The sequence below is a fragment of the Myotis nattereri genome (genome assembly GCF_964212035.1).
Source record: "Myotis nattereri genome assembly, chromosome: 7".
Classification (NCBI taxonomy): Eukaryota; Metazoa; Chordata; class Mammalia; order Chiroptera; family Vespertilionidae; genus Myotis; species Myotis nattereri.
In genome coordinates this window covers 85,662,381-85,677,269 of record NC_138082.1, presented here as the reverse complement: position 1 = coordinate 85,677,269, position 14,889 = coordinate 85,662,381, and the positions used below count along the sequence as shown (strand labels likewise).

The 14,889-nt window shown below is 36.5% G+C and overlaps 1 protein-coding gene across 2 annotated transcripts in view; it reads right to left on the bottom strand.

Moving 5' to 3' along the window:
- The window catches only part of EPB41L5 (erythrocyte membrane protein band 4.1 like 5), a 160,765-nt gene that overhangs the window by 71,845 nt on the left and 74,031 nt on the right, over positions 1–14,889 (bottom strand). The window contains exons 15-17 of one of the 2 annotated variants that reach the window (XM_081095459.1): positions 14,080–14,122; positions 13,576–13,691; positions 8,557–10,251 (exon numbers count right to left, since the gene is read on the bottom strand). In XM_081095459.1, coding sequence (XP_080951585.1) covers positions 10,071–10,251; positions 13,576–13,691; positions 14,080–14,122 — 340 coding nt within the window. In that variant the 3' untranslated portion in view covers positions 8,557–10,070. Of the gene's footprint in view, positions 1–8,556; positions 10,252–13,575; positions 13,692–14,079; positions 14,123–14,889 lie in introns of those variants that run through there. The other variant, XM_081095458.1, reaches the window with a different exon arrangement.

The following is a 14,889-nucleotide window of genomic DNA, read 5'->3' as shown; positions in this document are numbered from 1 at the left end:
TGAGCTAAGCTCCAGGGGTAGAAGAGTAAACAAAATAAATGCTCTCCTGTGACGAAGCTCACATTCTATTGAATGTACAGAGATGACAAACAAACCTATAATTTATAAGATGAAGTGAGATAATAAGCAAAGCAGAGTAAAGGAGATAGTGAATGCCAAGGAGACTTGGGGGTCATGATTATCTTGAGAGAGGTCAGAAAAGGCTTCTTTGAAGAAACCCTAAGAAACCTAAAGGTGTCGGAATAAACCAAAAGATGTTTAAGGGAGGAATATGCAGGCAAAAGGAAAAGAACAGATCCTTGGAGGGAACATGCTTGGTATATTTGAGCAATTCTTTAGAGGCAAGTGAGTGAGGTCAAGAGAAGGGATGGGATGGGAAAGGATGGGGAAATGTTTTTGTTAAGATGAGGATTTTGAGTTTTAGTCTTGGTGAGATGAGGACCTCTGCAAGGTGTGAGCAGAGTAATGTTGTGATCTAATTCACAATCGCCGTAGCTGCCTAGGGAATATGAGACAGTGGAGAAGCAAAGATAATGGCTGGGAACCAAGTAAGAGGTAAGGAATGATAGTATACGTTTCAAGGGTTGGAGCTGAAGAGATGATGACAAGTGGTGGATTGTGGATATAGTTTGAAGAAAGAACTGACAGAATTTACTGACTACTGAGTAGAGACAAAGAGGAGTCAAGAGATTATTAGGTGCTATGATCTAAGCCAGTGCTTCTCAAACTTCCGTGTGAATTAGGATCTCCAGGAGGGCACATAAAACAGACTGCTAGGCCTCATCTCCAGAGTTTCTGATTCAGTAAGTTTGGAGGGGAGTCTGAGACACTTTGGCTTACTAACAGGAACTGCCAATTACTGACCTAGAAAAAACTACAGATTAAAAATACTGAAATCAGTAGTTCCATTTTGAACATAATGTAATTGAGATGTCTTAGTATCACAACTCTCTAGTATTTCCATCCCCAAATTCATGGCCTCATTCTAATCACAGGTAACATTACATACACCCAAACTAAGGGACTACAAGGCATCTGACCAGTACTCTTCAAAAGGTCACCAAAGAAATGGAATGCCTTGTCACAGATGCGAGGGCACTAAAACACAGAGGATCTTGGATCAGATACTGGGAACACTTGGAACGGTGAGCTCTGAACAAGGTCCAGAATTTAGTATCATTGTACCAATGTTAATCTCTTAGTTTTGTTAACAATCCCATTGACATGGTCATATAGGATGTTAACATTAGGGGAAACTAATGATGGAGGCTGAGAGAGCTCTCCGCACTATCTTTGCAACTGTTCTATAAGCCTCGAGTTATTTTAAAATAAAAAGGTTTTATAAATTAAGATGCCTATATTAGATATCAGAGTAGAAATGATATTTAGGCAGTTGGACATGTAAGTTTGGAAACAAAAAGGTACAGGCTAATGACATAAAATGGAAAACTGCCAGTTTAAGGATATTTAAAATCATAACACTAGATGAGATTACCAAGAATATGAGTTATTACAGAAAAAGTCCTAAGACAAAGTTTAGGGGGCTAGGGACATAGGAAAAACTACAAAGGGGACTAAAATGGTTAGTGAGGCTAGCCAGTTATTGAGAATAGTGTCCCTATGCTAAGTGAAGAAAGCATTTCATGAAGGAAGTGAGCAACTGTTTTGAATGCCAGTAACATGACTGGAGATTGTGAGATTAGAAATGTGGAGGTCATCTGTGAACTAACGAAAGCTATTTGGTGGAATGATAGTGTAACACTAGACTATGCAGAGCATCTGTACGGATTTAAACAATGCTCCGCCTGAAGACCTTTACTTCCATCTTTTGCAAAATTGTCATATACTGATTTTATGAGAACATGAAATTTAGTGCCACCTACTGGAAACGTTTGTCATAAATGTGATCACTGTCTTGAATGTGGCGCTCTTGTGCAGTGCACAGCCTGCACAATCACACTTACTGGCTTAGCAGAAACAAAGTCTGATTGGAACGGGTTAAAAACAGGATGAGGATGCTGAAACCGGTTTGGCTCAGTGGATAGAGCGTCGGCCTGGGGACTGAAGGGTCCCAGGTTCGATTCCGGCCAAAGGCATGTACCTGGGTTGCGGGCACATCCCCGGTGGGAGATGTGCAGGAGGCGGCTGATCGATGTTTCTCTCTCATCGATGTTTCTAGCTCTCTATCTCTCTCCCTTCCTCTCTGTAAAAAATCAATATATTTTAAAAATAAATAAATAAATAAAACAGGATGAGGAAAGAAGAGGCAGCTAAGTACAGACATTCCCTCATCAGAAGGAGAAATGGGGCAGCAGTCAAGAGGAGTGGATTCAGGAAAGGTGTTTTTTAATGATGTGAGATGTCACAGATTATTTCTGTGCTGATGAGAATATCCTAGTAAAGAGGGAATTGCTGAATAATGTTCCTGAGGAGCTAAGAGTCCAGATCTAACAGACAGATGAAGAGGTGGGCAAGAGCACAGGCAGTTCACTTAGAACAAAGGAAAGGAAAAAGAGCATCTACGACCAAATGGAAATATGTTAATTAAGAAGATGGTGGGTGTGTATAGAAGATCTCTTCTGGTTACTTATTTTCTCAATAAAACATTGGAAGCGAGGTCATTGGCTGAGAGTGAGGAGTAGAGAGTGAGAAGTGAGGAGGTGATGGAGGTTTGAAATAAGAGAAATCCCTGCCAGCATAGTCGAATGAATAAAGGAAATGTGATAGGATTTCAGGCAGCACTGAAGGCCTACTTGAGCTTAGAGGCCTAAATTTAAAGTGAGACCATTCAACAATGTTACATTTCACATTCACCACCTATATTACATGCACAGCAGAGAGGTGGATTTAACAAAATGTGCACAACAGGGGAAGGGTCAAGAAGTTTGAGGGTACCTACAAAAAAGTAATTATAAGTGATGATGTGTAAGGAAGTGAAGAATAAAGAGATACTCTGGTAGGTATTCAACAAAGAATGAGGTAAATAAGAAAAGAGTAAAAGATGCCCAAAATCTCTTATTTAAAAACTTGCAAAGATTAATCCAGGCTTCCTTACCAAATCCAAACTCCTCAGGTTAATATTTAATACCTTCCCATTGCACTTAAATATCTGTAATTTATTGCTCCAACAAAGCTGTGAAGTTCCAATTAGTGATAATCTGGATATTCTTCAGTGCCCATATTTCCCAGCTCTTTCTAAAGACTTTCAAAAGTTTTGCTGATGTTGCCCCCAGAATTAATGTTAATTGTTAATATTATGTTTTATCTCTAAACTCCTGGAGAGTTTATAATTAGAGGCTAGGTGCACGAATTCATGCACGGGTGGGGTCCAGCCGGCCCAGCTGGGGAGAGGGGACTCGGGAGGTTGGCTGGCTGGCCCTGCCCAATTGGGGTTGGAGGGGCCGAGTGGCGGTGGGGACGGGGCTGGCTGGGGGGAGGGGCTGCAGGTGGTTGGCTGGCCGGCCCTGCCCCCTGGTCAAACTCCGAGTCGAACTCCTAGTCCAGGGGACAATTTGTATATTAGCCTTTTATTATATAAGATAATCACTACAGCTAAGGGCTGGGCTACAAACATAGCTTTGTTATAAAAAAAACTCTTTTGTGTAATGGTATATATTCTAGTGGTAATTTAAATCCTGGGACGTTTTCCATTAATTTCTCTGGCTAGTTCCACAAGGCAAATCAGGCCAGCAATTATCTTCTGATTATCATCTCTTTCATTCTTTTCTTTTATTCCACCCCTAATAATTTAAATTATCAATTTTATATTTACGATAACCAATCAATAAGCTAGACCTTCATTGAGGAATCTGCAACTTCTGTCAAACTGTAACCATACACTGGCATATGTCATTCTTCTTTCTTTACTAAAATTAGTTTAAAACAAAACAAATAAAAATTTCCTCAACAACAGAAAACAAGATCTGGAGCTGCTGAACCTGTTTTTAAGAGGAGGAAGTGTAGGTTTATTACACCACTAAGGGAGTGTGCAGTCACACTCCTTGGAGAATGCTGTTCTCCAAGTCAGGCATCTCTTCTCCATGCCAGTATAAACAAAGTGTTGGACAGTTTTCAGGAACAAACTGTAAAAAGTTCACTCAAGCACCTAGAATTAAGGCCATGGCTTGCTGTTAGGCACACAGAGGCTTAGGCAATACATAATAAAACATTTGTGAGAACAATCCCTTTAAGAAAAACAGGAACATGTGTTTTCCTGCTTCAGTACAAAAATAAAAATGTATCATTTAAAAAAACACAATTATTTTTCCTTTCACCAATTTCTTTTGATGGTTCCTCTTCACTAATTATCTGAGAGGGCTAAGATTACAATCCTCCCCACCAGCCCGAAGAGCTCAAAGCAAGTAAAGTGTACTACGCCTTAGCAATGGTCAAGAACTAAAGGAAAGAATGAAGTTACATAACATATTTTCTATTGAAAATGACATTTTTCATGTCCTAGTGTCTATACCAAGGTTAATGTCAACTGAGCAAGACAAAATTCTCACAATGACTTTATGTGACTAAAGTAAAAGTTAATTTAAATAAACAGAGGATGAGAAATTTTTATGTCCTTCAAAACAAGGAGCTGAGGAAGATTATACCTAAATTCACATGATCCAGAGTATCTAGACAGAATATGAGAAATCCCATTTTATACGTAAGACAGAGGCACACAGAGAGGGACAGAGGCAGAGGTTTCTGTACCTCAGAAGCCACTTCAAATTCTATCTCTTATGTAAAAGCATCCCATATGCATTCACAACAATTCCAGAAGCAAATAATAATTTATATTAAATTGTGATATAATTTATATTAAAAGAAAGGAAGTATGTGGTGGTAAAGAGATTGTTATTGGTGCAAGATGCTTTTATTTTTGCAAATCCATGTATACTGCAACGCCCCACATACAAAGGATATAAAGTAAATTAATGAACTTGATATTGTTTTCATACAATATTCAAAGCCTGAGACAAAAAAGTAATAGTATTTCAAAGCAATGAACTATGTATTATTTTTTACATGTTTTTATTAATTTTAAGAAAGAGAGGAAGGGAGAGGGAGAGATAGAAACACTGATGAGAAACATCATTGATCAACTGCCTCTTGTACACCCCTTACTGGGTAATCAAGCCCAAAACACTGACCGGCATGTCCCCCGACCAGGAATTGAACCAGTGACCTCTTGGTTCATGGATCAACGCTCAACCATTGAGCCACACCAGCCAGACAATGAACTATGTTTTAGAAATGAAGACTATGTCCCAACCAAAACAGCTAAAGTACCATGGTTCAAATGATTACTGCTTCCACCATCAAGGAATGCTGCACTAGCCCAGCCGATTTGGCTCAGTGATTATGGAGTGCTGGACCTCAGACCGAAGGGTCATGGGTCCAATCCCCAGTCAAGGGTACATACCTCGGTTGCAGGTTCAATCATCAACCCCAGTCAGGGCATAAGCAGGAGGCAACCAATCCAGGAGGCAACCAATCTAAGTGTCTCTCTCACATCGATGTTTCTCTCTCTCCCCTGTCCCTCTCTCTTTTTCCCTCCTGACTCCCTTCCACTCACTCTTTCTAAAAATCAATAGAAAAAATATCGTCACTCCGCAGGTGAGGATTAAAACAAAAAGCTGTGCTAAATGTGGGGCAATCAATCATCTCCAACTTTTTCAGTTTACATCTGTGAACACATACAGAAGTACAAGAGATCAAAGTTGAGGATTAATCTTCTTACGCCTGTAAAGCCAGTCATCTCCACATTCTTTCTCCCGAAACCCAAAGACATCATACTCCTCCACTCCTTACAACCTCCATCTATTTTCCTGTTTTGGCAAGATTGTAAGATGAAATGCATGACATCAGGACATATAAAAGTGACAAAGGAAGGTTGATAATCAAAATAACTATTAGTGCCCCAACCAAAAAATATGCAAAAATCTACTAAATAAGAGAAACTACCATAATTAAAGCTCAGCTAATTTTTTTATCCTATGAAACAAGCTGCCTCCCCATCCTCCATTCAGGAGACACTTCAGTTTTGTATCCTGACATATTTACATGGCACCTACTACATCATGGATAGTTTTAACAATAAAGATTCACCCAAGTGTATAACATTTTTCTGGGTCAGTATTTTAAATAAATTTTAAAAAGCCTTCCCTCAAAAAAAGATGAGTTGCATTATACTGATGATATTACAATATCAGCATGTTTAACAGAGGGGAGGGTGTTAGGGGCTGGGTGAGAAGGGTGAAGAGATTAAGCAAAGGGAGAAAAAGACTCATGGCCACAGACAACAGTCTGGTGCTTGACGGAGGGAAGAGGGGTGGAAGGTAAAGAGGGGATAAGTGGTGATGAAAAGAAGACTTGACCTGAGGTGGTCAACAATACACTATACAAATGATATATTGTAGAACTGTATACCTGAAACCTGTATAATTTTATTAACCAATGTTACCCCAATAAATTCAATAAAAAAGAATGTTTATATACTAGCTACTTTTTAAAAATACAGACATATTATATACATAGGACAAATAGTTTATTCTTCTCTATAAAGTCATTTAAATATATCTATGATATCCTATCAAGGTAGAAAGGTTAGACTATAATCAGAAAGAAACTCCTTTGAAGTGTTTTTACTAGCAAAAGAAATAATCTTTTTTTTAAAGCTTGTTTATTTTCATGTGTGAAAGTGTGCAGGTCACTAGCTTTGCTGTGTTTCTGTAAGTTTTCCTCTCTATAACCATTAGGTTGAAACATAAACCATCCTAATTTAAGATGTGAAAATTCATTATATTAAATAAAATTAGCCAAGACATGGAAGTTGAATCACACGATCCTGAAGTTCTGTGGTGATGGCTCCTTCTAGTCAAAAGGCTGTATGATCATTGACTTTTTTTTTTTTAATATATTTTATTGATTTTTTACAGAGAGGAAGGGAGAGAGATAGAGAGTTAGAAACATCGATGAGAGAGAAACATCGATCAGCTGCCTCCTGCACATCTCCTACTGGGGATATGCCCGCAACCCAGGTACATGCCCTTGACCGGAATCGAACCTGGGATCCTTCAGTCTGCAGGCCGACGCTCTATCCACTGAGCCAAACGGTTTCGGCGATCATTGACTTTTTAAGCATAATAAAATGCAGAGTATAGCCCTGGCCAGTGTTAGACCATGGTCCCTTGGATCAAAGGGTCGCAGGTTTGATTCCCAGTCAAGGGCTCATACCTGAGTTGCAGGCTTGATTCCTGCCCCGGTAGGGATGTGTTAAGAAGGCAACCAACTGTTTCTCTCACATAGCTGTTTCTCTCACATCGCTGTTTCTATTTCTCCCACCTCCTCTCCCTCTCCTCCACTCTCTCTAAAAAAAAAAAAAAAAAAAAAAAAAATCAATGGAAAAAATATCTTCGGGTGAGGCTTAAAAAAAAGCATATATGCCCGACTGGTGTGGCTCAATGGTTGAGCATCGACCTAGGAACCAAGAGGTCACTAGTTCAATTCCTGATCAGGGCACATGCCCGGGTTGTGGGCTCGATCCCCAGTAGGAGGTGTGCAAGAGGCAGCTGATCAATGTTTCTCTCTCATTGATGTTTCTATCTCTCTATCCCTCTCTCTTCCTCTCTCTCTCTCTAAAAATCAATAAAAACATATTTTTTTAAAAAGCATATAAATAGGCTGATTACTATTTAATTTAGGTTGAGCTACCTATTCTTCATAGCTCTAGAAACATGAATATCCACCTTGAAACTCTAAGTAGCAAAAAAAAAAGTAATCACAGTATCTGTTATGAAATCCTGGAGCATATGGGAACTTCTATAACAGACAGATTTGTTTCTACTAGCACCCAGTCTTAGCCCTTGACTTCCCCCACCCCCTCTGCTGCCTTCTCTCCCCATCATTCCTCCAACCTAGTTTCTATTATCAGGAATTTACAAATGAACTATTATATAATAAGGTTTTCAAAGAAAAGAAAAAACATGATGTGATTTTTTTAATCACTTAAATATAATAGTACTGATTAACTCAAATTATGTACAGAAATTACCACTTTCGATATAAACTGAAAATCTTACTCTTCAGTTACAATCCTCTCATATTTCCCAAAGTTAGGATTCTGCTAAGAATCCTATGAGGTTGATTAATTTTAAGGTGTGAGAAGTCAAGCCTTAGGACTTTCTAAAAGAGCAGACAAGTTTTGTTATTATTATACTTCTGTGGCTTCTATTATAGAAATGGTAGGTTCTTAATCATATTCACACCCATTTAGTCTTTTCTTGAATGGCACAAACCAGGCTTTCTGTACTTAAAATGTTATGATTCAAATTCCTTTCTTGTAAGAAATAACCATCAGCAATACTTGACAATTGTAATCTGAGCTACGTAATCTAAAATAGGAGGGATATACATTAGTGGCTATTTTTAAGTAAACTAAATGATGATAAACTTAAGCAGTAGGCAGCAAGGCTAAAGATATGGATCTGTTCATATTAACAGGATGCAGAGTTGACACGCGAACTCATTTTTTTGGTTGATTTTTCTTCGTTAAATGGCATTTAAATATATAAAATAAATATCAAAAATATAAGTCTTTGTTTTACTATGGTTGCAAATATCAAAAAATTTCTATATGTGACACGGCACCAGAGTTAAGTTAGGGTTTTTCAAAATGCTGACACGCCGAGCTCAAAAGGTTCGCCATCACTGCACTAAAGAATACTTTGAGCATCCATGGCATATACATATATGATCGTGATAAACTCAGATTGAAACTTGCCTACAAATTTCATTACCTAAATATTATTTAGTTCTGCTAACTTATGTCTTCTATACAAGTTATATTATATTTGCAACCAACAGTCCACTAATAAAGCCCTCTGAAACCTTTACCTTTTTCTAACAAAGAGGGGTAAGACTGACCCCTGAGACAAGCAGGATGGTAAACCGGTTAGGCTGTTTAAAATAAAGTTTCATTATCTTGAAGTATTATAAATTCCCAAATTATAACATATCTTCAAATTACTATATACATAGTTTAAAAGATGAAAAATTTTGTTAAAATTTTTTAAAAACTGTAAAAAAATAAATAAAAGAATTGCTTCCCTTACATCAGTTATCATTACATCAGAAATGCACTTTTTTCTGTTAATTTGCCTCTATGAACTATAACGAAGAGCTTGAATAATTGTACTTTGAAGTTCATAAAGGATCAAAAATAGTAATATACCCAGTCCATTTAAAAGTGATACAGACTTTTATTTTAAAGGTTGTAGAGGGCCAGATTATATGACTATTGCAAACCTCGGAAATCTTTCAGATACATGAGATAAAAGAGAAAATTGAAAAGACAAAAGTAAATAAATTTTCCATTTTGTACCACCATTCAGTATTAATAGAACTATTCAGTTAACCATTGGTTAAGAAGCTAATGATGCAAAAGTAACCATTCAGATTTATCTCCCTACATGATTCACATTATTAATGTGATTTCTAGACCTTTCAGTAAATTAAAATACCTGTGTTTATTAAAAAAATAAGTGTTTTAAATAAAAACATTAATTGAAAGTATAAAACCTTGGGCACTTAACTGAAATTAAGGCATGGGTCATGGTCATTTTAGAAAAAATATCAGTAAAGACTGATATATTTTGTGCCAGGACATGCTTCCTTCTGTGTGCCTTTAATGTGTCCAATTCTTTTAACTTCAATCTATTTGGATGGCAAGGGATGGGTTAAAAATGGGCAGCTTGTTCACAAACACAAACCTTCTCCTGGACATCTTATGAGTGATATGTTAATATGTTAATATCATGAAAGACCTTTCTAAAATTACAATGATATACATGCCCTTTCAACACAAAAACATTTGTCATTATCACTGATGGCATATAGCTTCTTCAGATCCTTTTCCCTTCCATAGAATTCCATTACAAACACCACCACATGACTAGTAACTCAATATAAAATAACTTCTCCCAAATTCTCCTAATATGATCAATCCCCAATAAACACCAGAGAACAAATACCATCAACTTGCACAACAGAGTCCCAAGGTCTCTGAGGCTTAACACTCATATATCAGTCATGGCTACGTGGCCAGGAAAACGAACATCATGGAGGACTCCTGCATTCTTCACATTGTGCTCATGGACAAAGTCAGTGTAGTTTCTATGAACGGGCTGGGGCGGGGATAAGGCCCTTGTGTTCCACTGGTTTCCACCACGTTGGCAGCAGTCACTGGCAGCAGAGAGCCTGGATGGTTGGGGAGTGGGAGGGGAGCACAGTTAGTCCATAGGAATAGGAGAAAATTGATGTGTAAGAGGTAATAAAAGAGAATGACCAGCATGCACCACTGCTACAAGCAGTTATCAACATCTCCATGCAAGCACATTCAAGAATAACAAAGGTGGGGAAATCCCACAAAGTTACATGTAGTGGAAAATGTAAATATGAAAATATGTATAAGTAATCAGTCTGTTAAGTGAATTAAATAAAGAAAAAATTTCATCGAGAGCAAGACACTCTGTATCTGTCCTTGATGTTGCTATCAAAATCAAGGCAGAAATGCTCTGTGAGGTGCTAATAAATAGTATTTATAATCAACTTAGTTAAAATATGTCATAGGGCAATTCTACATAAAGATAAAGGCACATATGAAAAAGGGCAATTTTGAAAATTATTCCTCAAATTAAGTGATCTCACAAATTAAGTGAAATCCAGGAAACAAAATTCAGAATGAGGTGTGTTTTGTTTTGTTTTTAAATCTATGCTGAGAGGCCATGTAATTTTACATCTATGTTCCCAATTAACAAGAGAACCATTATTTCTTCTATAATCAAAGTTCACGGGAGCTTAGAATGAAATTCAACAGGTACAGATAATGTGATGAGATTATAAGCTCCCTCCAAGACATAGATTTAATAACTGTATTAGATGCCTTTTACACACAGTGCTATAGAACAGGCCTATAGAACTATGAGAGTGAAACATGCATACAAGCAATTCCTGGTTAGAAATTATCACAGTCCTCCAGTAGAAAGAAAACATTTACCAAGGTTCAGAAAATCAGGGTTTTATGACATGGCAAAAAAGGGCAGCATATACTTAAGATGACTACAAATTAAAAAAAAAAATAACCCCAATTATAAAAGATATTTAAAGATATTTAAATATAGTATTTTTTCTAACTCAACCAAAACATAAATATTCACCATTTTTCCTTAGGAAAACTGAAAAAACTGGCTCAAAGTTTTTTACAAAAAAATCATCTTCTTTCCTTCAACTGAAATACAATTTGTTCATTAGATATAACCCATAAAATTCAATACCCTCAATACAGGGTCTCTGAAAATTTAGGAAATTAAATTAGGTTTATGTTCTCCAAATATTATTCAATTTTTTAATAAATAGTTTAAAGATTTAAAAGAATTGTATCTCAAAGGATGATACATAGTGGATAATTCTAAGTTAATGCTATACCAAATCATTCACTGCAATAATGGTGTCATTTACAAGACACTAGGAAGAAAAAGCTAAAGAACTGAATAGAGAGTAGGTTCACATAAAATTAGTTAAACGTTGTCTGCCAGAAACAGAAAAGAGTCCATTGTTCTGCCCAACTGTTCAAACCTAGGGAGCATTTCTAAATGTTATTAATGTATCACTTTCTAAAGGAGGACTTTTATAGTCATTTGAAAGTATTAAGAATCAAAGCATGCAGAAACAAAGAATGAAATATGGAATGCATTTTAAATTAGGGCTGGGGAATCCATTAACGCCAAGACACGTCGGTTCTGTATTATTCCGTGCCACTGTTGACATACTCTGAGGCTGATTAGGTTTTAAAGATCATCACTTTACTCCATGTCAGCAAGGGAGGTCACAGCAAAATTACAGAAAGGAAGGAAACACAGCTCCAAATTTTTCATTCTTCTTCTAAGTCAATATGCTCAGATTCAATATTCTCTCTTTATAAAGGCTGCCCCAAAGGAGTTAATTAAATAGACTTAAATATGTGTGCATAAACATTGGAAACCTCAGTAAAGATTTAGTGTTACAATGCAGGATGCAAAGAAATCAGACTCTTGTTCCATAGTAATATAAAAGGTAAGCATGTATTAAGAAAATTCTTGCCCTAACCAGTTTGGCTCAGTGGATAGAGCGTCAGCCTGGGGACTGAAAGGTCCCAGGTTCGATTCCGGTCAAGGGCATGTACCTTGGTTACGGGCACAACCCCAGTGGTGGGTGTGCAGGAGGCAGCTGATCGATGTTTCTGGCTCTCTATCTCTCTCCCTTCCTCTCTGTAAGAAAATCAATAAAATATATTTTAAAAAAAGAAAGAAAATTCTTTTATAGTTGAAGTCCCAGAAGTATTACATTCCCTTGCTAATAGGATTTGGTGATAACATCAAGGAGATAAAACATAGCTGCTTATTGGAGCTGTGTTTTCAATAAGAAATTGAAAAAACTCTTAATGGCTTAAAAAAAAAAAGACTAAAATTTGACATTTAGAAGCCTCACTATTCATACTTTAAGTGTGCCCACATGACACAGAGTCCTCCCCACCACACTCTCAAGTAGAAAGAAAAAATAATAGGGTAGTTGCCCTGAATTTCAGAAACTAATCAAGTTATTTGGAATGGAAGTAAAAATATGCCCAACCATCAAGAGCAAAGCACCTTGCAGTTAGTTAAGCCAAAATAACAGCAAAACACAATTACATAGGAAAGACTGAAAATGATCACCAACCACTGTGGACCCACCACCATGAAGGAAGAACTGGTTGCACAGAAAGCTGACCAAAACCTTGAGATCACCACAGAAACTCATTAGATTTCAGGTAGTAAAACTAAGAGCAAGAAAAAAAAAAAGAGAGAGAGGGAGAGAGAGAAAAATCCTATGAATTATCAAAGTTCATTTCATAGACACAAAATTTGAACAGATGATGCAACCAACATGACCAGTCAATCACATAATTCCCAAGGAGCGCCCCCAAGCCACATACATTTAATTGGGGAAAAAATGAACCCCACAGGTTAACCCAATAAGTCACAAAGTATCCATATTTGTATACTTACTATCAACCTAAAAAACAAAACAAAACCCTGGAAACCTAAACAAATGAAGTATCTTCCCTGTCATCAGGAGTATTTCATGCTTTGTTTTATTGGACTATAATCATGTTTCTCTTATGCCTTTATCTACAGTCTTTAATGAAGAAAACACATCCAAAGAGTAGCACTATGTTGTATGGAATAACATGTAACAAACATATTTTCCTCATGGATCTGGGAAAAGGTTCTATTGACTATCACTGCAATCAAAACTCCCAGATCATGCTAACCAAAGTAAGGAGAGCTGTCTGATGTTCTTCATTAGACAACTGCACTCCAGAGCTTCTTCATCCATAGCTCTTATTTTTCCCATCCCAATAACTGCTTAATAATATGCCTCTCTTCAGCTTACAAATATGAATAATTTGCTTTCAATCATTTAAAGTACTCCACAGTTATAGCTGGGAACTTATAATACCAATAAGCAAGCAACATTTTCTTTTGGCTTAAGGAGCTAACAAACCATTTCCTGTCATGCTGGTCTGTTCCAGGACTCCTTGGAAGGTTTTCTATCTCCACCAGCGCGGGACCAGAGGGAATGGAAGAAGTCCCCAGCAGAGTAGATCTCATACCCCAAGCCTTTGGACACAAGTTATAAAAATCATTTATCTTGCCTAGATAAAAAAAAAATCCCTTCACCAATTAAAAGAACATTACAATGGAATAATATCTACATAGTCAACAAATATAATGTAAATAAATGCTTGACTGTTATATGTCACATTGAAGATAGATAGTAATCTAACTGAATATTAGTATTTTATAGGATTTACAGAAATAGAAAGTTTTACAGAGCACCTGTTCTATTCACAACATCTTAGAGAAAATAAAAGAGGGTTTCACATTACTGAGTCACTTTAGAGATAAATAAAAGAAAAAACTCATGAAATTCAATAAAATACTAGTTTCTGTAATAATTAAGTACAGTGTTCTAGTGCTTTAGAAGCTTTATATTAAGAAGACTTACCTGTTGAGAGCCATTATTTTGAGTTGAAACATTACTGTGAACACTGTAAGGGAGAAAGATCCATTAAAATCTATTAAAAACCATATATAGGGCTTCATGTTGTCAGATGACAATGAAAGTAGCTCTATTTTTAAGTACATTAATTTTGTTTCAAATAAAGAAAAAAACTACTGTTGATTAAAACAAAGATGTAAGGTGCCCAGAAAACATTTGCTTTTATAAGCACACACTTGCTTTTTCTATAGTCTGCTTATTTGGTATTTCCATGTATTTTAATTGTGCTTTAATTGTATTTTAATTGTTCTTTAGATGTACTAAATGTGTTTTAGACGTACTACTAATCTTGTTTATTCACTGGACAATATATCTCAAAGATGACAAAATAAAGATAGCAGCACAACTGATGCCTTAAATTCAAGGCATTAAGCACAAACACATACATAATCTTATCTGTCACTTCTTTTGTATATTCTTACCCTCTCAAGATTTTCCAGTGTCAGCAATAGCTCAGCATTTTATAACTCAAAAGGCCTTAGTATAAAGTTAGAAACTTCTCTGTATACCTTTCCCTTCAAGTGATTTATTAATATGTTTTTAAATTTTTAATTTCACTCATTTTCTTCCCTGCCTCTCACAAAGCACTTAAAAAACCTAAAGCTATAGTTCAACAAAATAAATAGAAAAACTCAGAACAGCTGCTAAAAAAAAAAAAAGAACAAACATTCAATGAAATAAGAACTCAAAGAGGAAATAATACCATAATAAAATGAAGGGAGAGAGGATACTTTCAGACCCTCTAGAATTAGCATA